Consider the following 26,175-nt stretch of genomic DNA (forward strand, 5'->3'; position numbering starts at 1 on the left):
CAAGGGAGCAGAAAGGCGAGCACCTGAAGGACCCCACCACGTGTTACATCTTGGTGTGTAAATGACAGCCCAGTCTCTGGATGTGTCTCCCGTGTTTCAGAAGAGAAGAAATCATGAGTTGGGACAGATGCAGCTATTTTTATAAGATTCTGCTTATCTCCCTAAACCATCCATACCAGGTCAGCCCCCTGTTTTCCCTGGGTAAGGAAGGTATTTCCCTATGTGCCCACACAAGAATCTTGTCCCAAACTTTAGGTCATCTTGAACCAACTTTCAACATCTCCAATATCTCCAGAGTTCTTTGTGGCTGATTTCAGGAAGTCCTAACCCACAAGGAAGTTAGCTACGGTGGGAAGACCCTCAGTTTTACAGTGAGAAAGACGTGGGTTTGTATATTGCCTCTAACATCTGCCATTTTTGTGAAACCAGGTAAGTCATTTGGACCCTGGGAACCTTAGTGTCCATATCTAAAACATTGGTGTGTCAAAGAATTGCTGTACAGAGTTGTATAAAACCATGTGCATTGTACTTTAGGAACAAGTTAAGGGATGTTCAAGGTCATTTTGATTCTATATGATTTTTGCCTAATACGCTTACTTTATGCTGAATCGCTGGAGTTTACAGGGAAGTAACGCAGGACCAAGATCAGGCCAAGAGAGTAAATAAGACTTGAGAGAAGAGAGCCAAGGAGACTCCCAGGTAGGGAGAAAGAGCTGCGTCAGTGGAAAATCTGAGGCCAGGGGACATGGGAAGCAAAGCAGAGAAAAAGAATAAAACATGTGAATGGAGAAAGACAAAAAGAAAAAGTAAATGTGTCTGTCTCAGAGTTTTGGTGGCCTTTGGTAGTAAAAATACAAAATAATGTCAACCTGTTTACATCACATAAATATAAAAATATTTTAAATATTTAAAATAACATCCATGCCGAAACCGGTTTGGCTCAGTGGATAGAGCGTCGGTCTGTGGACTGAAAGGTCCCAGGTTCGATTCCAGGTCAAGGGCATGTACAGTGGTTGAGGGCACATCCCCGGTAGGGGGTGTGCAGGAGGCAGCTGGTCGATGTTTCTCTCTCATCGATGTTTCAAGCTCTCTATCCCTCTCCCTTCTTCTCTGTAAAAAATCAAAAAAATATATATATATATATATATATATATATATATATATATATATATATATATAAAAGAGATCAGGGTTCAATTACTGGTCAGGCCCATGATGAGGTTGTGAGCTGGATCCCCATTGTGGGACTTGCAGGAGGTAGCCAATCAATGACCCTCTCATCAATGATGTTTCTCTCTCCCACTCCCTCTCCATTCCTCTCTGAAGAAAATAAAAATATATTTAAAAAAATAAAATAAAATAACATCCATGATTTTAGCCTAGGTGGATAATAATCACATGAAAAATTTCACCTACAATCACAGTAATGTGATCACTGCACAGCTGACAGGTTATCAGGTGTGCCTAGATTAGAACTGCATCTACATGTATTGGGGGTGCAGTGACCTTTGGCTTTGGGTTTGGTGTTTGGACAAATTTTTCTGTTCATCTGTGACTTCAGTCTTGGCCTTTGCAAAGTGGGAAAGGTGAGCGCTCACTCAGTGTCATTCTGGCATCTTAGACCTGAGCATGAGTAATGACTGTGCAATTGGGAAGATTCCCATCATATCCCATCAGTGCATCAATCTTCAGTAACAGAAATATGGCATGCCTTTCACAGATATTGTTAATCTCTGAATATCTACTTTCAGGTACAGGTGTTCTAAATTCTAGAGGTAACCCTGAAGGGTCTTGATTGAACCCAAAACCCTTCGGTATGCAGGCTGACGTTCTAACCTCTAAGTGACACCAGCCAGGGATTTTATTGTATTTTTAACATTACAAAAGTAAAGTGCTACAGTAATTATTGGAGATTATGAAAGGTATTGATTCTATGGAATAAATGAGAAGTTTTAAATAACTAAATAAATATATTAACAGTTAATGTGAATATTGGAAAATGTTATCCAGATAACTTTAGAAAGAACATTATATCTTTTTTTAGCTTATAGATGTTCAAAAAATATTAACATTACCACAAGGTAAAATAATAAAGATTAGATCATATCATAATTCTAATTACTGTAGAATTATTTTGATGCAATTGCATTCATAACACTAAGTAAAATAGTCTTTAGAAACTAATGTTTAATTATTTATTTCCATTTAGTCTATGAATCTTAAAAAAGAAAAGCCCTATTTGGTGATTTTTTTTTTTACATATTAGGAGGATAAATTAAAAATAGAATGTCAGCATGGCTACCTCAAAATTTCACAAGGAAAAACATACTCATGTATAACACATGTAAGATAAATCATTTTTTATTGAAACATGATTGAAATATAGAGAGCATTAAAAAAGTTGAAAATTTAGATAAAATGAGACATCCCAAATACATTTGTTCTCTCTAAACAACACACTTTATAAGAATGCTTTATAAGTCAATGCCTCATCGTTTGGGATCTGTGAAGGCTAATATTTTTTTAAGCTTGTAGAAATAATTGCTATCCACTGATAACCATTTTCAGCAGTTGAAGGAAAAGGATTTTTGAGATTTACCCTAGCTATGAATTCTAAATATTGATTTCCTTTAGAAATATTCCTAAAATTTTTTTCCTGATTTATATTTCATGTGTACCAAAAAGGTGAATGAAATTATTAAATATGCTGCCACAGTGTATGGTATATGTGACTTTTAGATGAAGAATCAACCTTAATTTTTTAGGTTCAAAAGGATAATGATTAATTCAACCATGTTTCCGCTTTCCTTACCTGGTGAAAGATTCCTGGGTCCCACCTACATAGTGAAGCTGACTTCAAGTAATATTTATGGAATGTAAAATCAGTGAAGAGAAATGCATGAAATTAACATTGACGGTAGAACAAATATGGTGCAGACTATGAGCAGAAGCATACTATAATTTGTTTATACATTTTAGTTTATAATAAAAAATGGTTATAGCTTTAAAAGATGTAATAGAAAATGACTAGCTGCAGGCAGAAAGATTGTCAACCACTTCTGCCAATAACAAATTATATGACACACAACAGATTTTGAAATTGTCTTGTCATGTACATATACAAAATATTCAAACAATATGGAACAGCAGCTGTTAGGTCCTTCAAAGGCTTATAGAACAAAGAAGACCTTAATTTTGCATTTTCCCAAGTAAGACTTACTAATAACCAATAGTTGCTTGCATAGAGAGCAGTTTGTAGGAACTTGCTGAATAAATTGATGTGCCTACATGATTCCTGCTGAAAAGATTTCCCTTTGATTCTACTTTAGGGAAGATTCTACAGTTGGTATGACTACAAGGAAAGTTAGATACAGATGGAAACTGAAATTATTTTCTTAACTTGAAAACCAATTAAATTGTTCCATTGTCACATTTCTTTTTAAAAAAATATTTTTATTGCTTCCAGAGAGGAAGGGAGAGGGAGAGAGGGATAGAAACATCAATGATCAGAGTGAATCCTTGATTGGTTGCTTCCTGTACATCCCCTACTGGGGATGGAGCCTGAAACCTTGACAGGAATCAAACCCTGCAGGCCGACACTCTATCCATTGAGCCAAACCGGCTAGGGCATAGGTCCAAACTTTAGGACAAATTTTTCTCTAGTGATTGTGTGTAGCAGCAAGAACAGACAAAAAAAATATTAGAAATTGGAGATAAAAATATGAGTACAACAATTTTTAAAAATATATTTTTTAATTGATTTTTTACAGAGAGGACGGGAGAGAGAAAGAGAGTTAGAAACATCAATGCGAGAGAAACATCAATCAGCTGCCTCCTGCACACCTCCTACTGGGGATGTGCCTGCAACCAAGGTACATGCCCCTGACCAGAATCGAGCCTGGGACCCTTGATTCTGCAGGCCGACGCTCTATCCACTGAGCCAAACCGGCTAGGGCATGAATACACCAATCTTAAATCTACTTCTGGAAACATGTATGTTCTTGAAACTGCACAAAACTTCAGTCGGCGATATTGCTTCAATGAAATGCCATCACCATCCAAAAAAATTTCAAGACTAAGAATTAAAAAGGAGTAAAGTCTTTTTACCCTAATAAGTTCCTATTAGAGGAAGGTCCATTTAATAAATTGATAGCAATGTTAACATATTATACTGGCAGAACTACACTTGCTGGCTAAAGAAGCTCAGTTGAAAATACCTTTTTTAGTAATGTCCCTGTTTAATGGCCATAGAGGTATCCAGCAGTTGACGGGGCTGTGAAATTACTGTTCTTGCGTGAACGTCAACTTTAAATTTTTTAAATCATTTTTAATAGTAAAGTTATAAAAATTAATTTCCTTCCCAAGAAAATTCAGGTTTTTCTCCTTTTTTTTCTAGAAGTTCATTCTGTCGTGGTGATAGTTTGATTCATAGAATTGCAATTTTTAATTGCCAAACATTCCATTTGACCAAAATGTATATTCAGGTATATTCGACTTACGTGCTGTACGTGTAGCTACTGTCTAAAAATAGCTTAGTATACAGGTGCCCCAACAGGATGGTTCTCATACTTTAGTGATTTATGCACTTTGTTATGGACATGGACTGGATTCGGTTGTTGAAATACAGGCTTGGGTGGCCTCTGATTCGTGTTCACCATGTGCGAAATGAGGGCTACACTGGAAACTCCTGGTCACGTGGTTGTCAACCGGAAACACACAACCTCCATAGAGAACACGTGCTTCCTTCCAGTCCGTTACCACGGACCTAGCAAACCATAACCTCAGTGATCCGGATGTAAGGACAACTGTGCACTAGCTTTTGGTCCTAACACGGGCCACGTGGGATGTGAACCGCTTCATCTTGGCTGCCACATTTGCAATTTATGCAATTTACGAACGTCCTCTTCCTCACAGCCGCGTGCCCCTGTGCCACTCATTCCAGCCAGCAGCCTCACTGCGCCCTTTTCCACCTTTCGGAACTGGGCTGCCTCCCGCCCCAGCGCCTCCCTTCAGGCGGTGCCTGCTTATTGGACCTCCAGGAAGAAAACACTCCCCTGACGAGCACTGGTTTGCGGCTGCGCCCTATTCTGCAACCTGTTGAGACTCTCGAGTCTGAGAAAACGCCACACTTGGTTCCTAGAGCAACCACCGCGCAAGAGCCAAGACGGTCCTAGCCGCGGGGCGAGGGTGTCCGCCGGGCCGGCAGGGGGCGCGCTGCGCGGCGGGTGGGAAGGCGGGCGGCACGTCTAGGCCGCAGCCGTGCCCGGCGTGCGCTCGGTGCCCACAAAGCGCCAGCTGAGGGGCCGCTGGGGGCCGAGCGCAGCTGAGCTTCCCCGTCACCCGAGCTCCTCAGGCCGGCCGGCCCTGCCCCTGCCGCGTCCCCGCGCCCCGAGCAGCCGGGCCCGACGGCCGCGCGAGCCTGGGCGCGGAAGGCAGGTCGAGCGGTTGCCGTCTGTGTGGGTCCGTGCGGCGGCGACAGCAACGACTGCGGCCCGGGCCGGACAGCGCAGAGAGCCATGGCCGAGGCGGCCCCAGCTCCGGTAAGGGCGGCCCGCGCACGGAGTGCTGCACGCCCGGCGGGGTCTGGGCGCCTCGGGCTCTGGTGCCGGCCCCGCGGGAGTGGAAGAGGGCGGCAACCTGGGCCTGTCAGGGACGCAGCCCGAGCGGCGGAGCCTGGGGGTCGGGTGGAACCCCGACGCCCAGCGCGGGTCTGGGAGGGCTCGTCTCCTCCGGCGTCCTGAGGCCGCCCTCGGTGTGAGGCCCGGGGCTCCCCGGCCCAGCGGAGGTTTCCTGGGAGCGCAGGGTGTCAGCCCCGGCAGCCGGCCGGACGCAGGGCGGTGGGCATCGTGTGGCGTTGCCATGGGCCATTCAGCAGCCCTGGGCGCATCCTCACAAAATCACCCTCGGTGCAGCCCACCTGAGCCTCGCACAGCCACAGATGCGGGGGGACAGGGAGCCCCGGGCCCAGCACGCGGCAGTGCCCCTCTCCGTCAGTGCCCACGGCGGGCTTACCTTAGTGTTCGTTCTAGGGATGTTGACTGCGGGCCTGGGGCGCCAAGCTCTCCGCCTGCTGCTAGGGCTGCAGGTGACCAGCTCACACAACACCCCGGTAGAATGAGCAGGGACTAGACAAGTTACTTGGGGCCGAAAAATATGCCTTGGATTTGCGAACTAAGGTTTTGGTCTCCCCGAGGAGAGCAGTCTCAGTGGGTCAGGAGCCAGACTGGGCTATTGAGGAGTGACTGGAAAATGAGAAAAGCAGAGGAAAAAGAGGGAGCAGTAACTGGGGTGGGGAATAGAGCACAGGGGAATGCCATCTCTGCTTTTGGATCTTCTTTTCCTTTTCCAGTCGTTTAAAAACATATGGTAGAGGTGAGCACGTGTGTGCCAGCCCTGGCCAGTAGAAATACAACGGAAGCCACATGTATCACTTGATATTTTCTAGTAGTCACATTTACAAAGTAAAGACAAATAGATGAAGTTCATCTTAATGATCTATTTTATTTAACCCAGTGCATACAAAATGTTTCAAAAGTGTGGTCAAAAGTAAGGAATTGATCGAGTTTTGCACCCTCCGCCCCCCATATTAAGTCTTTAAAATCTGGTGTGTATTTTATACTCACAGCACATAGTAATCAAAATAAGCACATTTCAAGTGCCCAGTAGCCACAGGTGGCTACCACATTGAACAATGCGGGTCTGTCTTATGGAGAAGAAATGTTGACCATAAAAATTAAAAAAAGAACGTACCCAAAAAAGTGGAAGGAGTTGGCATTCGGAGCATGAAGTGGAGAGATTAGTTTTAAAGATGATGAACCTTTTTCTTGTGGGAAGGAAAAAAGAAAGCATGGGTTAAGTTATTAATGAGTCTGAGGTGGGAAGGGGTGTGAAGAAAAAGGAAAACGCTCAGAGAGTTTTTATCTAATTTTTTTCCATGTCATCTGAGCGTGAGGTCTGGCCCTGCTGCAGCAGCAGTACCTGGGAGCTTGTTAAAATGCAGAATCTCAAGCTTCCTCCCAGACCTACTAAATCAAAGTCTGCATTTCAATGAAATCTCCAGATGATTCTTATGCACATTAGTTTGAGGAGCGCTGTAGTAAAAAGTGTAAGGAGAGGGCATGGGGTTTGTAGTGGCCACACATGGAATGGGAAAAGCAGTATGGGGGTTGCCACGCATTGTGAGTCCGTGCTGAGCTTAGGGACCGTTGATGTGTGGTGACACCAGTTTACCTGGTTCTGTGGCTTACCAGCCTGCTTGCAGAAACAGAATGAGAACTGTCAGGACTGATTCCAGCCTGGAGGTTAGCCCAGCAGGTGAGGCAGAAAGACAGGGTTGAAAGTGGCTGAAGTGCTCAGCTGAGGAGGAAAGCAAAGCTTGGAGCAGTCTGATAAACCAGCAGCAAATGGAATGGTCAAGGGTTTAGTGGGAATGCAGAGCAGGTGAAATGAAATTAAGGTAGGGGATGAGCTGAAGAAGTGGGAGGTTGTGGCCATAGAACCGGTTACCATAGCATCAGAAGTCTTTGTAGAGGTCATGCTCATCCAACCTCCTGTTGTAGGAATTTCTTTTTTTTTTTTAAATATACTGTTTCAATGTACATTCAGTGATGGGACAACCTGTTACTGTCTTAGAAGATCTAGTTCAAAAGTTACTTATATAGACCATAGTTTGCCTGCCTAAAAATTCCATGTTGTTCTAGTTCTGCCTTGTGGAGTAATACAGTATTAACATTAACCAATTATGTTCTGTTTTATAACTCTCCAGACTCAACTTTCAAAGCTTGTTCAGCTATTACTGAATAGTATGGTTGTGGCTTTTTTTTTTTTTTAACTATGTTTTTATTAATTTCAGATAGAAAGGGAGAGAGAGACAGAAACATCAATGATGAGAGGGAACCACGGATCAACACCTCCCGCACCCCCACCTCACCCTCCCCCGCACTGGAGATCCAGCCCGAAACCCAGGCATATGCCCTGACCAGAATCGAACCGCAACCTCCTGGTTCAACCACTGAGCCACACCTGCCAGACATATGGTTGTGGTTTGTAAGAAGGGTGATGGACAGGGCCAGAGCCCAAGTCAGTAAGCACACTGAACTGGGTGAAACCTGGAAAGTTCCTGGGGCATGTAGGACTTTCCATGTAGGCCTTTCCCACTAACAGAGAATGCAGCAGCAGCAATCTTGAGCCTGTGAACAATTGGCTAAAGTTCCTTGCATCTAGGGAATATGCCAGGCTGCTTCTTGATCTAGTTTCACTCACTGTCTTGACCTAATCCATCCCTGACCCATCAAAACAGTTCTCTTGACTTGAGATGCTGATGAGCTCCATGAAGATGAGGCGTATGCAGGCAGTACTCAAACTATATTTAGATGACTCTCAGATAGCCAGTTAAGCAGTTCTTATCTTGTTTAAATTTGGATTAGGGCTTCTTCTAACACTCAGTGCCTTGTCTCATCTCTCCACTGCACACAGACTTCTGAATGGGATTCCGAATGCCTTACATCCCTACAGCCCCTTCCCCTCCCCACACCCCCAGCAGCAAACGAGGCACACCTGCAGACTGCAGCCATCTCCCTGTGGACAGTGGTGGCAGCTGTGCAGGCTATAGAGCGAAAGGTGGAGGTGCACAGCCGGCGGCTCCTGCATCTAGAAGGACGGACAGGGACAACAGAGAAGAAGCTGGCCAGCTGTGAAAAGACAGTGGCTGATCTCGGGAACCAGCTGGATGGCAAGTGGGCCGTGCTGGGGACCCTGCTGCAGGAGTACGGGCTGCTGCAGAGGCGGCTGGAGAACTTGGAGAACCTGCTGAGGAACAGGAACTTCTGGATCCTGCGGCTGCCTCCTGGTATTAAAGGAGATATCCCGAAGGTAGTGCTTCACTTCTAAATGGGAAGTCATAACATTAGTCCTTAGTAAGGGATAGTCTTGGGAACCTTGACCTTGTTTTATGTTTATCTATTTGGGAAGCATTTCATGCTCAATTTAGCAGATCATTTGAAGTGTTAAACTTCAGTTTGGAAAACTCCAATACAAAATTGGCAATCTGACAGGTGTATTTTTTCTCTCTTTTGCTTTCTCTTATTCATTACACCCAAGTCACTTTTTTCTTTGTTAACCTGTCTGCCACAACCTTGGTGTGGAAACTAAATTAAATATCATTAAATCAGTCCATTTTAATTTATTGGCAATTCTGGTGAAAAAAATTGGAGGGAGGACAAGGGAAGGGATGTAGAGTAAATGGTTAATGTAAGGGTTTCAGGTGATTTGTAGGTCTAGGGTTGATGTAGACTTTGTCCTTCAGCTCCTTTACAGAAGTGTTTTGCAATGCTGGAGCCCAGCCTTTCTGAATGGAATTGCCTTTAAAACAAAATGAAATAAACATTATTTTTAAGCTATGGAAGACAGCCTTGAGGCAGCTTGTTCCCAACCATGCCTGTTTATTTATTCATTCATTCAACAAATATTTCCTGAACACTTACTCTTTTGCTTGATATCTGCTCCCTGAAGGCATAGCAATGAACAATTCCTGTAAACTCCTCTAGAGTTTGAATTTTAGTAGAGAAAGAAAGATAATATAAACAAACAAGAAAATGATTATATTTAAGTGCTTTGACAAAAATGAAGGTGCTATCTGGTGATTTATTTTAGATTGGCTGTCAGAGACAGTCTCATAAAGGAGCTAATATTTAGGCTGAGACTGATTAACAGGAAGGACCCAACTGTGAGAAGTTCTGAAGAAGAGCTTTCTGGCAACAAGAATACCTAGTGCAAAGTGCCTAGGGAAAGTAAGAAGGCCAGTTAGCAGGTATGCAGTGAGTAATCAGAAGCGTGACTAGTAGAGCAGTGTTTTTCAGCATAGGCATCATTTATATGGTTTTAAATTTTAGAGATTGTGATTTAATAGGTCCAGATGGGACCTAAGCATGAATAATTCTTAGAGCTCCATCACTGTTTCTAATATGTACTAGATTTGTGAACCACGGGTGTAGGGCATTGGAGACCAAGGAAAGGAATTTGGATTTTACCTTAATACTCTAGGGAATAAATTGGAGGGTTTTAAACAGGAGAACATCTGGTATATATTTTGAAAGAATCACTTTGGCTGCTACATGGAGAATGGATCATGGCGGTAAGAACAGAAATGGAGAAAAGAGGCAGCTGTAATATTTGGGGGGATGAGAGTGGCTTGGATGAGGGTAGCAGTAATGGAGCTGGAGACAAGTGGACAGATTGAGGATGTTTTGATGGTAGAATTGATGATAGGACTTACTGGTAGGAATTAGAGAATGAGGAGTTAATAATAATTTACTGTTCTAAGTGTTTTCATCATTTTCATAAGAACCATAACTTGTCCAAGATCATGTCGTTACTATATAAATAATGGAGTTGTATTTAGCCCAGAGCATATGCTCATAGAGACCTTAGGTTCACTGACACTTAGGCTTGAAGAACTGGATGGATGATGTTGACATTTCCTGAGATGGGACTATCTTGGGGTAGGAAGGAGTTAGGAGTTTTCCTTTGGCAGGTTTGGGATGCCTGTGACACATTCAGGAGAGGTGTTAAGTGGTCTCTGAAGCTCAAAGGTAAGAAATATTTGGGAATTGTTGATGTACAGATTGCAGTATAAATCGTGAGCCTGGAGTGGTTACCACAGGAGAGAAAGTGGAGAAGCAAGAGAAGGAGTCCAAGGACAAAACTCCAGTGGGAGGAGTGGCCATGAGGTAGGAAAAGGAACAAAACGGAAGCATGTGGAGTCCCAGGGATGAGGAAAAAAAGCGTTTCAAGGAGAGAATTGCCATCTGAGTTGGGTAATGTTACTGAGAGGTCTAGAAAAATGAGGATATGATTCAGCAACATCCGCTGGTGACCTTGATAAGAGTTGTTTCAGTGCAGTGGTGGAGATAGAAGACTGAATGGAGCAGGTTGAAGAGTGAACGGCAAAGGGGGAAATGGAGAAAATGACGTTGACTGACTCTTTCAAAGAAGAGGTACCTGGGAGGATCTCAGAGTCAGTGTCTGATGGAGAACCTTCCCCACAGTGTGTTTAATCTTTTTTGTGTTCGTTTGTTGTTGTTTTTTTGTTTGTTTTTTGGTTAATACTCATCCAAGGATATTTTTCCATTGATTTTTAGCAAGAGTGGAAGAGAGAGGGAAAGTCAGAGAGAAATATCGATGTGAGAGAAACAAACCAATCGGTTGCCTCCTGCACAAGCCCTGACCAGGGCCTGGGCCAGGGAAGAGCCTGCAACCAAGGTATGTGCCCCTGACTGGAATCGAACCCAGGACCCTTTGGTCCACAGGCCGATGCTTTATCACTGAGCCAAACCGGCTAGGGCCCCACAGTGTGTTTTATTTTTGTTTGGAGCCCCTCCAAAAGTTCTTTTGGATAGTTTAAACTTAGCATTTGCCATAAAAATAGCAGAAAGGGTAAGTTAAAGTTACTTATTGTCTTTCCTGGGTAAATGGGTAACATTTAAACTGTCCATCTTAAATTCTAAATTCTATAATAATAAAAGGGTAATATGCTAATTAGACCAGATGTCATTTCAGACATCCTTCCTGACAAAGCCAGGGCCAGAGAGAAGCCAGCCGGGTTCCCTGGTGCCTGTGGGCGGCCTGAGGGAAGCAGCCCGGGTCCAGGGTGCCAGAGGGAAGCCAGTGCCAGCAGCTGGGGGAAGGAAGGCCTACTTTTGCACAAATTTTCATGCATCGGGCCTCTAGTAATATCCTACCTAATAATAGACAAATATGCAAATTGACCATACCTCTGACACACCCACAAGCCACGCCCACCATCCAATCAGAGCGAGCATGCAAATTAACCCATCCAAGATGGCTACAGCCACAGAGAGCAAGGTTTCCTAGGTAACAAAGGAAGCCAAGCTTTCCGCCTGCCCTGGCCAGGCCTAAGCCTCCACTCAAGCTACAAAGTTTCAATTATAGAAGGTAAACAAATTCAAACAGAAATGGCGGCAGAATGGAGCTTGAGAGAGCAGGCCAGGGTTGTCCCCGGCAACAGGGGAAGCAAAGCTTTCCACACACCCTGGCCGGCCCCAGGCCTCCGCTTAAGGCTACAAAGTTTCAATGATAACCCCAACAGAAATGGCTGCTGGCCCCGGAGGGAGCCCCAGGCTTGGCTCTGCTCCAGGCTACAAAGTTTCAATTGTAGAAGATAAATAAATTCCAGATACCAGGGCCTCTGCTTGGGTTGCCAGGGGTCGTGGCTGGCCTGCAAACCACCACAGGCCCCTCGCTCAGGCCGCCCCATGCCCCAAGGGAACCCCACCCTGATCAGGGACACCCTTCAGGGCAAACCAGCTGGCCCCCACCCCTGTACCAGGCCTCTATCCTATCTAATAAAAGAGTAATATGCAGATTGATCATCACTGCAACACACAATATAGCTGCCCCCATGTGGTCAAAGATCCTGCCCCCATGTGGACACAAGATGGCCAGCAGGAGAGGGCAGTTGGGAGGCACCCGGCCTGCAAGGGAGGGCAGTTGGAGGTGATCAACTCTCCAGGAGAGGGCAGTTAGGGGTGACCAGGCCGGCAGAGGAGGGAGGTTGGGGGCAAACAGGCTGGCAGGCAGAAGTGGTTAGGGGCAATCAGGAAGGCAGGCAGGCAAGCAGTTGGGAGCCAGCAGTCCTGGATTGTGGGAGGGATGTCCGACTGCCCGTTTAGGCCCGATCCCACCTCCGTGCACGAATTTCGTGCACCAGGCTTCTAGTATTAAATAACTAGAGGCCCAGTGCATGATTAAATCATGCACGTGTAGGCTGTCTCTCCGCTGGTCGGGACCCAGTGTGGCAGGCAGCTCCGAAGTCCCTGGGCCCCTAGGGCGAGGCGGGGCGGGGGCATGGTCCTCTGGCGGCCGGAGCCCAGGCCAGGGTCTTGCCTTCGCCTCCCACCCAGGAAGGCTGGGGCCGCCTCTGCCTTCCGGCTCCCTCATGAGCCCTCCCTCAGCCAGCCCGGGCTGTGTGGAAACCTGCGTCCTCTGCGGACACCGCCGCACACTCCTGCGGCCCGACCACCGCCAGACTCCTCCCCGGGAGCTGCACCGCCCGCCCGCCCGCCCACGCCGCCTCATCAGCCGGGGCCTCCAAACGCCCGGCTCACTGCCCCAGAGGCCCCTTCTGTGCTGCAGCACAGCCATGGCGCAGACGCTGAGCTCAGCGTCCTGCCAGCCCAATCACCACCCCAGCCACCCCAAGTCCCGCCCCCTGCGCCTCCCGCTGGCCCAATCGAGGGCATAGCAGAGTGATGGTAATTTACATATTACCTTTTTATTATGTAGGACTAGAGGCCCGGTGCACGAAATTCGTGCACGGGGGAGGGTGTCCCTCAGCCCAGCTTGCACCCTCTCTAATATGGGACCCCTCGGGGGATGTCCAACTGCAGGTTTAGGCCTGATCCCTGTGGAATCGGGCCTAAACCTGCAGTTGGACATCCCTCTCACAATCCAGGACCGCTGGCTCCTAACCGCTCACCTACCTGCCTGATTGCCCCCTAACTGCTTCCTTGCTGGCCTGATTGCCCCCTAACTGCTCCTCTGCGGGCCTGATTGCCCCCAAATACCCTCCCCTGCTGGCTTGATCACTCCCAAGGCTTTTATTAGTATAGATATGACCCTGCACAGAAAATTTTACTAACCCTGCTTTACAATAAGGGCTTGACGATTGAATCATTAGGACCAGACACCAAGATTTCCTTTCTTTGAATAGTGGAGGGAATACTTATCTTGTCTTTAAGTTGCCCGGAAATTAAAATGAGATAATGACTTAGAAAAGTATAAAAGCACCATATAAAGACAACTGTCTTTTTAATGAAGTGACAAAATGAAAAACACTTTTTATTCTCCCCTTCCTTCCTTTACAGCTTTTATTTAAACTTTGAAATTTATAAAAATTTCACTCCAATTTTCATTTCTTTACATTCAACATTATTTTGTATTGGTTTCAGGTTTTATATTAGTTACAGAATAGTGGTTAGACAATCATATACTTTACAAAGTGTTCCCCGATATTTCTAGTACCCACCTGGCATCATACCATCATTACAACACTACTGACTGTATTCCCTATTTAAGTGACAATGGGTTTACAGGTTCCTTTCAGTCTTTCTTTTGTGTTTTTTGTCCTTCCTTTTCTTTCTCACTTCTTCCCTCATTTTCTTTATATAGTATCTCAATTGGCCATCAAAGCTCAGTGAAGGCACTGGGACACGCTCAATCCATTTTACAGACCAGGAAACTGAAGCCAGTTCCAGTTGGCTGTGGAACTTGACTCAGCGCACAGGAAGCCCTCAGAGCCATGCTCTTTGCGCTTCCTAAGGGGCAGCGGCCCAGCAAACAGAACAAACCTTCCAGTCAGGCTTCCGAGCCTCTTTCTCAAGCACCTCTTCATTGCGGATGCTCCACATTCTTTCCTCTCCCCCCATTCTTTACTGCCCCCGCTTCTCCGAAGCAGGTGGAAGGCTTCCCACTCACTGCCTAGGCATGCTCTGCTATGGGACAGGGTGTAGCGAGCTTGCTTTTGGGTCAAGGCAGGAGCAGTAGTCACTGCCTCTGAAGTGTGAAAGCCGCCTGAGTGAGGCCCATTAGCACTGGGAGCTTCTCTGAATCATGTCAGTCAGTCCAGTACCCTGCAGTGCAGCACCCCTTCACGGAGGTGGCTCCACCCCTCAACCCCCGCCTCGGGTGAGGGTCCTTGCCCCTCTGCCAGGAGTCCTTCCATGCCCCTTGATCCCTGGCTGGGCCCACCCATGTCTTGGGGGCACTGCAGAACCTCTGTCTCTCTGCAGATGAGGGAGATCCCTGCCCTAGGTCTCCGCAAAGCTATGAATCTGTGGCCAGATGCCTGGTCTGGGTCTCAGCAACCACATGCCTGAAATGTTCACAGGGACCCTGGGAGGGGCTGGGCGAGTCCTGCCACGCCCCCGCCCCCCCCAGGGTGGCGATCTCCCTGGGGACCCCCAGGAGCGGCTGGCTCGGCCCGGCCACGCCCCCCCCCCCCCCCCCCGGGTGGCGATTGCTGGAGGGACCCCGGGGAGCGGCAGGCTCGGCCCGGCCACGCCCCAGGGACCCCCAGGAGCGCCTGGCTCAGCCCTGCCACGCCCCCCCAGGGTGGCGATCGCCCCCGGGACCCCCGGGGAGCAGCTGGCTCGCCCGGCCATGCCCCCCCGGGTGGCGATCGCCCCGGGGAGCGGCTGGCTCGGCCCGGGCACGCCCCCCAGGCTGGCGATCGCCCGGGGACCCCAGGAACTAAGAGGATTGGGCGCCGCCATCTTGGTCTTATCAACTGCCGGATAGGTCACCCGGAGTCCCGCCCCCAGCCTTCGCAGGCCCAATTATGGGCATAGCGGAGGTGCGGTCAATTTGCATGTTTCTCTATTATAAGGTAGGATGTTATTTCTCTTAAAGATTTCTTAATGAAATTACATACATTGAAAATTTGCTAGATTGGTATATGGGAAGTAAACTTTTATGTCCTTGCTTTGTTGAAAATGTTCTTATTCTGCCCTTTTGAATTCCAAGTTCAAAATAATTTTCCCTCGGAAAACTTTTTAATTTTTAAAATTATGGTTAACCATACATAAAAGTTACTGTTTTAACCACGTTTAAGTGTACAGTTCAGCGACATTAAGTGCATTTACATCGTTGCACAACCATCACCACCATTCATCTCCAGAACTTCCCAAACTAAAAAAAACTCTATTCCCATTAAACACTATCTCCCCTTTCCCCCATTCCCTGCTCCTGGCACCCACCATTCTACTTTATTTCTCTGTGAATTTGATGACTCTCATACAAGTGAAATCATACAATATTTGTCCTTTTGAGACTGGTTTATTCATAATATCTCCTGGTTCATCCATGTTATAGCATATCAGAATTTCCTTCCTTCGTAAGGCTGAATAATACTCAGTTTTTCTCAGAATTTTAAAGGCATTGGTCCTTTGTCTCACAACATCAACCAATTAATTCTCATTTGTTTGTAAGAAATCTGTGTTTTTTTTCTCTCCAGAAGCTTATATCTTCTATTCATACTGGTTTTTCTAAAATTTATTGAGGATATGTCTGCATGTAGGTTTTGTTAAATTTGTATTGGGCAGTTGTCATGACCTTTTAATCAGAAGTCTGGGAAATTTTCTTCTATGAATCTATATTTATAATATTTCATCCCCTCCCCATTTTTTTCTATTTTCATCGTGGAACTAATTTGACAGGTGATAGATTATTGTATTTGTATTTTAACTTTTCCTTCATGTTTTTCTTTTTCTTTTTAAACATTTTTATTGATTTTTAGAGAAAGGGGGAGGGGTTTTTTTTTCCTCTGTTTTTTTGTTTTATATATATACTAGAGGCCCACCGTACAAAATTCAGCAAAAGTAGGCCTTTCTTCCCCCTGGCTGCCAGCACCAGCTTCCCTCGCGGCCCCGGCTTCATCCGGAAGGACGTCAGGTCTAATTAGCACATTATGCTTTTATTATTATAGATTTTTTTTTTCTTCCTTCGTGCTTTTCACTTTTTTAGAGTTCTGTGACCTTCCCTTCTAGCCTTTCTAATTTTTATTTGAACAGTTATATATTTATTTTTCAAGAATATTTATTTTCTGGTCCTTTTTAAAAAACAGCCTGAATTTTTTAAATGGATGCAATATGTGTTTGAATTTCTCTGGGACTGTATGTTAGAGGTTTGTTTGATTTTCAGTTTATTGGGTTTTTTCTCTCTCTAGGATTGCTTGTAGTATTTATTCATCGTGGTGCTATTAGTTTTTATATTGCATAATCCTCAATTACGTATTCATATTTTTAAGTAGAGGATTCCATTGATTAATAGGTTAATTATAGGAAGCTGACATGTCTTCTCAGCCACTGCGTAAGTCTGTTTAACCAAAGGGTCTTCCGTTTGCAGGACAGGGTTAGGTCTGTAGGTGCTTCATACAGATGGGCTTCACTTTAAGGTTCTGTGGCAAGGAGTAAATAGGCAGTGCAGGGACCACCCAGAGGTCAGGCGGAAGATGGTACCCAGTTGTCAGCCCATAGGAATCCCATGCCGTCTCCAGGCAGGTGAGAAATTTCTTTACAGGTGAGGTTTGTGGTTTCAGTTTTGTGGTAAAGGCTGCTGCTACCCCACTCTGCCAGGGCTGATGAGGATGACAGTGGGGGGCCCACTATTCTAAAGATAGACCTTCAAACTGCAGTTTATAATCACTTGCATTCCTACTCAATGTATCTTCCAGCTTTCAGCTTGGAATTCTCTGGGTTCCTCATCTGCAGTTCTTTCCCATGTGCAGGGAGGTGCTGCTTCCTCATGCACCTTAGACCCCAGCAGGAGCCCATCCTCTGGGTCTCAGAAAGAAACTCATCAAGAATTCTGATCTATAATGGGGGAATAAGGACACATGTAATACCTTAATTAATAAAGAAATTTAAAAAAAAATAAAGAATTCTGATCTAGTGATGGCCTTTCCTTCTCATTCTTGGTGCTGTTGTAGATACAGTCCCTCTCGATCTTACATACTGTCATTTCAGTGGAACTCTGAGAAGGAAGGGAAGTACATGTGTGCTTAGTTCAAAACCTTGAACCAGAAGCCCATCCTGATCCTTTATTTTTGTCATTATTTTATCATCTGTATTTTTGTTATAAACTATTACAAATCTTTTGTGTAGTAAGGTTAGATTAAAATAAACTATTGAGTATCTACATTTGCCCTAAGACCAATTTTAGGTGCTGAGCAAGATGTAAAAATGAGCCCAGCCAGGGTGGCTCAGTGGTTGAGCATCGACCTATGAACCAGAAGGTCGCAGTTCGATTCCCAGTCAGGGCATATGCCTGGGTTATAGGCTTTATCCCCAGTGTGGGGCATGTATCAGGCAGCTGATCAATGATACTTTCTCCTCATTTATGTTTCTTTCCCTTCCCCTCTGAAATCAATAAAAAATATATTTTTAAAATGATATAAAAATGAGCAATTTGTGGCTCTAGCCTGTTTATAATCTACCTGTCCTTTAAGACTAGCTAGAGTCCTATCTCTTCTAGACTCACCACAGCCCCAGTATAGCTATTTCCAAAATTTATTGTTCATGTCATTAATTTGAATACAGCTAAGCGCTCCTTTTGAGCAGAAAGCTTATTTTTATAATCCTGGTGCTTTGGATAGGCTTAGTACTTAGTGAGTATTCAGAATATGTTATGTTGTGTGAATTAAATACTATTTCTCATTTGTACCTATCTCTGAGTGACAATAGCCCTGAAGCTTATCACCTTTCTCCTTGAAAACATTGTAAACTCTTGGAGGTTGGATCTGTGTCTTAATTTTTTTTTCCTTTAACCTTTCAGCAGCTCACATAGTTTTTTATAACTAGAAGGCACTTAGTATAGGTTTATTGAATGATTGAATTGCAGTGGGAGGGACTAACCCCAGTGTCATTGTAATTTCAGGTGCCTGTGACATTTGATGATATTTCCATCTACTTTTCCACTCCAGAGTGGGAAAAGTTAGAAGAATGGCAAAAAGAACTTTACAAGAATATCATGAAGGGCAACTACGAGTCTCTCATCTCTATGGGTGAGGCTGAGTTGGCACCTTGTGAGTAGGTGATAGCAGCCCCAGGAGGGCTCGGAACAGTCCCTTTTCCTCCAGTGGTCCTCATTTTCATGCTGTCCTTACACACTTCAGATTCTGCTTCCAAGCCACAGATACCTAGTTCACCCTTGCTAAATAGGAAATACAATTTCTCCTTGTGCCAAACATAGGACAGTGAATGAAGTTCAGAGCTATGCAGTGGTTTCCATGGGTAGCCTTCACTTTGGGAGGGCCTTGATTCCTCCCCTTGAAACACACTGTCACTCTTACTCAATGAAAATAGCAGGTAGGCTGTGCCAAAATAGCCTGTGTGCTTTTCCCACACGTTACCTCTCTTCTTACCTACTTTCCTAATGGATCTAGTTGGAGGTGAATGGATGGGGAGAAGTGATCTATAATTTAAAAGAAATCCGCTTGGACTGTGGACCCCAAAGCCTTCAGCTCTCTCTGGCCAGTTGCTCAATGGTTAGCACGGGTTCGATCCCTGGCTCCGGTCTGGGAGGCAACCAATTGATGTGTCTCTCTCACATCGATGTTTCTCTCCCCGCCCCCCCAAACCCCCTCTTCTTTCCACTCTCTAAAAAAAAAAAAAAATCAAAGGAAAAAATAATATTTAATCTGGGGTAAAGATTAAAAGAAAAAAACCTTCAGTTCAACCTTGATGGCAATTAGTTCATTCTGACTTATCTCTTTGTTATACACCCTTTCCCTTCTTACTCCTAGATTATGCCATGAATCAGCCTGATGTCTTATCTCAGATTCAGCCAGAAGGAGAACATAATACAGAGGATCATGCGGGGCCAGAGGAAAGTGAGATTCCCACCGACCCCAGTGAAGGTAAGTGAGAGGAAAGATTTGCCACTCCGTGTCTCCCTGTATACCTGTCACCTAGATTTTACTTGGTCAGAGATGATGGCTCAGGACTTGAGAGACCACCTTGTCCCATGTTTTCACCCATCAGTACCACACATCTGAGGACTGCTAATTGCATCCCATGACAAAGGTTGTGAACCCTAGTTATGTCCTTAGATGGCAGAGCAAGCAGTGGTGCTCATTTGGAAGGAAAGTGGCTTCCTGGGAATGTACACCTGGTCATTGAGAAGTGCTGGAGGGGCTGGGATCTTCAGGGTCCCTCAGAGAGATGCACTCAACCAAATGCTGCCCAGTGTGGGAACCAGCTATCATTGAGTAACAATCCCTAATACATTTTTTTCTTAAGCTGCTTGATTTTGTGTGGGAAAGACTGCTAGCCATTGTCCACCTCTGCTAGCAGAAAAATCTCATGCCATTTTTGTTCTTTGCTGGATAGAAAGCTCACAGAAACTTCATCCTCCAGATAATCTCTACTAGGTGAATGTCTCTTACAACTCCACCCCTGTCTCATATACTGTTATTTTATTCTAATATTTTATTACAAAAAATTTCAAGCAATTAGAAAAATAAAAATAATTTTACATTGAACCCCTAGATACCTGTCACCTAGATTTTACCTAGTGGTAAAAAAAGCCCCTCAAGTCTGTCTATACATTTTATAGTTTATCACATATATACCATCTCTACACCCCTCTATCCATCATCAACTCATCAATTCTATTTTCATTATATTTCAAAATCAGTAGAGACATCAACACATGTCCCTCTTTGTAGTTTAGCATGAATATCATTAATCTAGAGTTCAGCTTTGTTTTTTCTTTTGAGTAAATTTTACATATAATGTAATGCTCAAATCTTAAGTGAACATTCTTTCTGTGGTAAGGATATATCTGCCACATATTATTTTATTTTTAAGAATGTGTGAGTGATAGTATTTAGGCAATATAATAGGTTGAATTTGATTAATATCTATGTCATGAATATATGTAATGAGTCTTATCACAAATAGAGATGAGTGACTTGATCAGAAAGATGCGTTATTTTTATTCTACTTTATTAGTTACCTGACATAGCCCTCAGCAAGTATAAAATCAGTGTGTCATTTTATTTTGGGGGATGAATGGAAAAGATGTAAGTAATTTGGTTTTGTAATGATGTCTGAAAGTTTAGCTGTCATCTTGTCAACTTGTGGATAGTCAATTTATATATGTTAATACATTTTTACTTAAATAGTGTAAGCTTTGAATTTACTTAATACTGTGGTTTGATTCTTTACAGTTTAGTTTTTATTGGTGATTAACAACCTAGACATTTATCAGAACTGGAAGATAGGAGTCATAGACTTGGACAAATCAATATATAGCACTGAAAAGCCCCTCAAGTCTGTCTATCTTTAGAACCGTTTATATTTCCCCCCTTTTATGTTTAACTATATATTCAAGAATTTTTATTAAGTCAATTATTTTCTTTGTGCTGTTCAAATTGTCAACTTGGCCAGTGAGAGGATGTTACATTGTTTCCTATGTCCTTCCAGTACTGCTTCAGTACTTGTTTTCTTCAAACATGATTTTTTTCTTATGGAAATTTAAGGAATAAGTTATTACTTTTATTTTATTTTTTAAATTAATTTGTTTGTTTATTGTTTTTTGGTTAATCCTCATCTGAGGATATTTTTCCCATTGATTTTTTGAGAGAGTTGAAGTGAGGGGGAGAGACAGAGAAAGAGAAAAATTGATGTGAGAGGAACACATTGATTGGTTGCCTCCTGCATGAGCCCCAACCAGGGCCAGGAATCAATTCTGTAACCGAGGTATGTGCCCTTGACCAAAATCGAACCTGAGACCCTTCAGTCAGTGGGCCGACTCTCTAACCACTGAGCCAAACCAGTCAAGACAGTGTTTGTTTGTTTGTTTGTTTTTAAAAATCCTGGCCAGCATGGCTCAGTGGTTGAGCATTGACCTATGCACCAGGAGGTCACAGTTCGATTCCCAATCGGGGCACATGCCTGGGTTACAGGCTTGATCCCCAGTGTGGGGTATGCAGGAGGCAGCCTATCAATGATTCTCATCATTGATGTTACTATCTCTCTCCCCCTCTCTCTTCCTCTCTGAAATCAATCTATATAATAGAGGAATATGCAAATTAGCTGGGACCGAACAACAGGAACCTGAGGCTGCATGGCGCCTGGCCAGGGCCAGGGACCTCAGGCCACACCCCCTGCCCCGCGGGGCTTGACGGGACCTCAGGCTGCGCCCCTCACCTGGCGGGGCTTGATGGGGAACCTTAGGCCGTGCCCCTCGCCCAGCAGGGCTTGACGGGGGACCTGAGACTGTGCCCCCCACCTGGTGCTGGGCCAGGAGACCTGAGGCTGCGCCCCCCACCCGGCGGGGCTTGACAATGACCTCAGGCTGCGCCCTTCGGCCAGGTCTGGGTATCCTGCATTTTCCAAGTGTGTACGGGTGGTGGGTGGGGACTTTACTCTAAGTCTCGTGGTGCGCCCCAGACTCTGACAGGAGGGAGATTTTCATATACATTTTACTAATTTTCTTTCATCTCTGATACTTCTATTATAGAGAAAGGGCAAATCGCAATATTAAAATATTTCCTCTAATTAATTCCCTTTTAATGTGCACGAATTTCGTTCACCGGGCCACTAGTAAATATATATATATATTTTAAAAAGTTCCAGGCTGTGTTTGGGGTCCCAAGACCACCTTCAGGTTTGGTAACTCATTAGGAAGACACACAGGACTCTGCATATAGTCATGCTCAGGGCTAAGATTTATTGCAGCAAAAGGGCACAAAGTAAAGCAGCAAAGATAAAAGGCACAAGGCAAAGTCTAGAGGAAACTGAAGCTACCAGAGGCCTCTGGTCTGTAGAGGACTCACTTAATTTCTCCAGCATGGAGTTGTGACACTTGCAGAGTGTTGCCTCCCAGAGAAACCAATTAGAGACTCAGCACCCAATGTTGAGCTAGGCATGTAGGGAGCTAGACATGTAGGCACCCTCTGCCGAACACATACCAAAATTCCAGACTTCGGAAGGAAAGCAGGTGTTCAACATAAACCACACTATATACATTGTAGGCCCCCTGAGGCACTCTTAACATTTAGGGAAAGTGTTACGTCAGCACAGGCAACTGTTTGCCAGCAGGGGCCAACCTTGCAAGCATGCCTTTCTAACAGAGGCCGATGCAGATTTCTGCTCTCCTTACACATTAAAAACACCCTGGTTCCTTTCAGTGGAGAATAGAATTAAACTGTCTGGTCCTTAAGGTGCATAACGGATCATTTCACATGAATATTAGGTGGAGGATACTAATTCTAGGCCACTTCAGTGACAGAACTAGTAAAATATCTTTTTGATAGATTATTCTCCACTTAACTTTAACTACTTAAATCATTTTTCATCTTGTTCTACACCTGATCTTAGCCAAAAGGCCAAGAAGCAATCATCTTGTTCCCATAATTCTTATAAAATAAAACCCATAATTTAGTATTGTATTCCCATTTTAGAGCTTTCAGAAGTACATTGTAATTAAATAAAAAGATAGATGTAGAATTGAATTAATTTTATACTCTCCATCACCATTGTCTAAATCTGAGAAGGGAAAGATAAATTATTATATCCTTATATGGAATAGTCATTGATACCTAGTATCCTATATAATAAAAGGCTAATAAGCAAATCTACCAAACCACAGAATGACCGGTAGCTATGATACACACTGACCATCAGGGGACAGACCCTCAATGCAGGAGTTGCCCCCTGGTGGTCAGTGCGCTTCCTCAGGGAGAGCGCCGCTCAGCCAGAAGCTGGGCTCACAGCTGGTGAGAGCATTGGCATTGGTGGAGCCTCTCCCTGCTCTGTGGCAGTCAGACATCCCCTGAGGGCTCCCGGACTGCGAGAGGGTGCAGGCTGGGCTGAGAACCTCCCTCCCCCCCACGAGTGCATGAATTTCATGCACTGGGCCTCTAGTCTTAGATAAAATTGCATGCAATTAGAGAGTGGGAGAATACAAAAAAATAAAAACATGAAATTTTCTGAAATTCTTCTTTAATTCTATTACTAGGACTAAACTGCAGATCAGCTGTGTGTATGTGGCCATTATTTGGTCACTGGTAGGTTTTGTTTTGTTTTAATCCTCACCTGAACATATATGTACTTTTTACTTATTTTTTTAAAGATAGAAACATTGATGTGAGAGAGAAACATCAATCATGTTGCCTCCCGTACATGCCCCTACTGGGGATCAAACCCACAATCTAGTTATGTGCCCCAACTGGGAATTGAACCTACATCCTTTTGGTGCATGCTCCAATCAATAGCCATTCAGCCAGGATGGTTACTGATAGTTTTAAAACTGAACTCCAGGTTTTTAAAATTCTTTGGAAAAAAAACAAGAGGGTCAGATGGAATAATTACTAAAAGTCATTATCCAGCCAAGAATGACCCAAAAGTAAAATAAATTTATTTCTAAAAAAAAATAAATAAATAAATAAAATAAAATAAAATAAATTTATTTCTAAATCTTGTGGTTCTGAGGAGACTTCTTTTTTCTTTTTTTTAAGAAATGTCCAGTTTTGGGTGTTTTTTTTACTTTAAATTATTTTTATTTTTCAATTACAATTGACATACAATATTATTAGTTTCAGGTGTACAAGCCAGTGATTAGACATTATATAACTTATTAAGTGATCACCCTGATAAATCTAGTAAGCATCTGATACTATACATAATTATTACAGTACTAGAGGCCCGATGCACAAAATTCGTGCAAGAGTAGGCCTTCCTTCCCCCAGCTGCCGACACCGACTTCCCTCTGGTACCTGGGACCCGGGCTTGCTTCCCTCCGTTGCTGGCAGGCACCCGGGACCCGGGTTGGCTTCCCTCTGGCCGCTTGCAGGCACCCAGGACCTGGCCTTCCCTCCGGCCTCGGCTTCCTCCAGAAGGACCTATGGTCTAATTAGCATATTACCCTTTTATTATTATAGATTATTGACTGTATACCTTGTGTTGTACTGTACATCCCTGTAACTATTCTGTAACTACCAATTCTACTTCTTAATCCCTTCACTTTTTCCACCCATCCCTCCAACCCCCCCTCCCATCTCACAACCATCAAAATGTTCTCTATGGGTCTGTTTCTGTTCTGCTTGTTTGTTTATTTTGTTCTTTATGTTCCACATATAAGGGAAGTCATCTGGCATTTGTCTTCCTCTGTATGACTCATTTCACTCAGCATAATACCCTCTAGGTTAATCCAGGTCGTTTAGGTGGCAACATTTCATTCCTTTTTATGGCTGGGTAGTATTCCATTGTATATATGCACCACTTCTTTATCCATTCATCTGTCAGTGGACACTTAGGTTGCTTCCATATCTTGCCTATTGTAAATAATATGTGTTTTGATTTAGTGTTTTGGGTTTCTTTGGATAAATACCCTGAAGTGGAATTGCTGGATTCTTCTTTATCTCTTGTTATATAGCCTTTGTTTTAAAGTCTATTTAATCTCTTGTAAGTATTGCTACTTCAGCTTTTTTTGTGTATCCATTTTCATGAAATATCTTTTTCTATCCTTTTACTTTCAGTTTGTATGTGTCTTTCCATCTGATGTGAGCTGGGGAGACTTCAATCATTTTTGTTTTAGATGTATCACCATTATCCCATGTTTATCCCTCTTCACTCTGGTCCAGCAAGACCATCTTTTCATAAACAAAATCAGTGATCTAGGCACATCCCAATATAATCCTTTTATTTTGGTTTATCCTATTTGAGAACAAGAATCCTGGAAATGATAAAACTTAGAGGTTTTGAATTATTACACAAATATTTAACACATTCACCTATTACAGCCCCACACCTGTTTCACAGAAAGTTTCAAAATATTAGTTTTTATATTTTTACCCATGACATTTGCATGTATCAAAAATTTTTTGTCTGCTTAAGCCTTAAAGAGTCAGATCTCAGTACCGGTTTTAACTCAGTTTATACCTTTGTATACATCTCAGAACCTCAAGGTTCCAGCTCCTTTCAGACAGCATGGCCCTTATCTGTTTAAAACATACACACAACACAAAATCAGATTTTCTCATAGTTAAAATAATAGTCAGCCAGTGTAGACATTACAGTCTTATATTTTCTTGTGATCAGACTTTCTATTATTGACTACCTCTCAAACCTTAAAAACTCAGCATTTATCACCTTCCTCTTACCTGATCAGTATTCAGTTTTTCTGGTTTCTCTTGCTTTCTCAAGAGCCTGTTGTTGGCATAAACTAATGATTTCACGTTCATTTTGTGTGTCTTTAAGTGTCCACTGTTGGGATTCCTGAGTCCCGTGAGGGATGTGCTTTGAGTGCCACTGTGGTGACCTGGCCAGCAATTGCCATACTGTCACCACATAGGTATCTGTATCAGGCCTGTATCTTAGTATCCAAGTTCTCCTGATCTTTTATTTATAAAAGGTCCTCAGGTTATATACTCCCACCACACTATAGTTGATATAACTATAATCTATGCACTGTAGGGTTAAGACCTAATTAATCCAGTAAATATTAACTTACTTATACTGATCTAAGTTAAGTGACCAGAGAAACTTTTAGCATCATTATTCAAAAAGGATGGTTAGCTTTCTGGGATTTCCCAAGTTCAATGAAGAAATACGTAGCCAATGAACTGTACTAACAACTTACACTTCTAGAGAA

The 26,175-nt window shown here is 43.7% G+C and overlaps 1 protein-coding gene across 1 annotated transcript in view; it reads left to right on the forward strand.

The window, feature by feature from the left end:
• Positions 1–5,288: 5,288 nt before the first annotated feature.
• The window catches only part of ZNF398 (zinc finger protein 398), a 29,615-nt gene continuing 8,728 nt past the window's right edge, over positions 5,289–26,175 (forward strand). The window contains exons 1-4 of the mRNA XM_054726391.1: positions 5,289–5,540; positions 8,476–8,871; positions 18,451–18,577; positions 19,319–19,432. Of these exons, the coding sequence (XP_054582366.1) occupies positions 5,517–5,540; positions 8,476–8,871; positions 18,451–18,577; positions 19,319–19,432 (661 nt within the window). The 5' untranslated portion in view covers positions 5,289–5,516. The remainder of the gene's footprint in view (positions 5,541–8,475; positions 8,872–18,450; positions 18,578–19,318; positions 19,433–26,175) is intronic.

The sequence above is a fragment of the Eptesicus fuscus genome, chromosome 14, assembly GCF_027574615.1.
Source record: "Eptesicus fuscus isolate TK198812 chromosome 14, DD_ASM_mEF_20220401, whole genome shotgun sequence".
Taxonomy (NCBI): domain Eukaryota; kingdom Metazoa; phylum Chordata; class Mammalia; order Chiroptera; family Vespertilionidae; genus Eptesicus; species Eptesicus fuscus.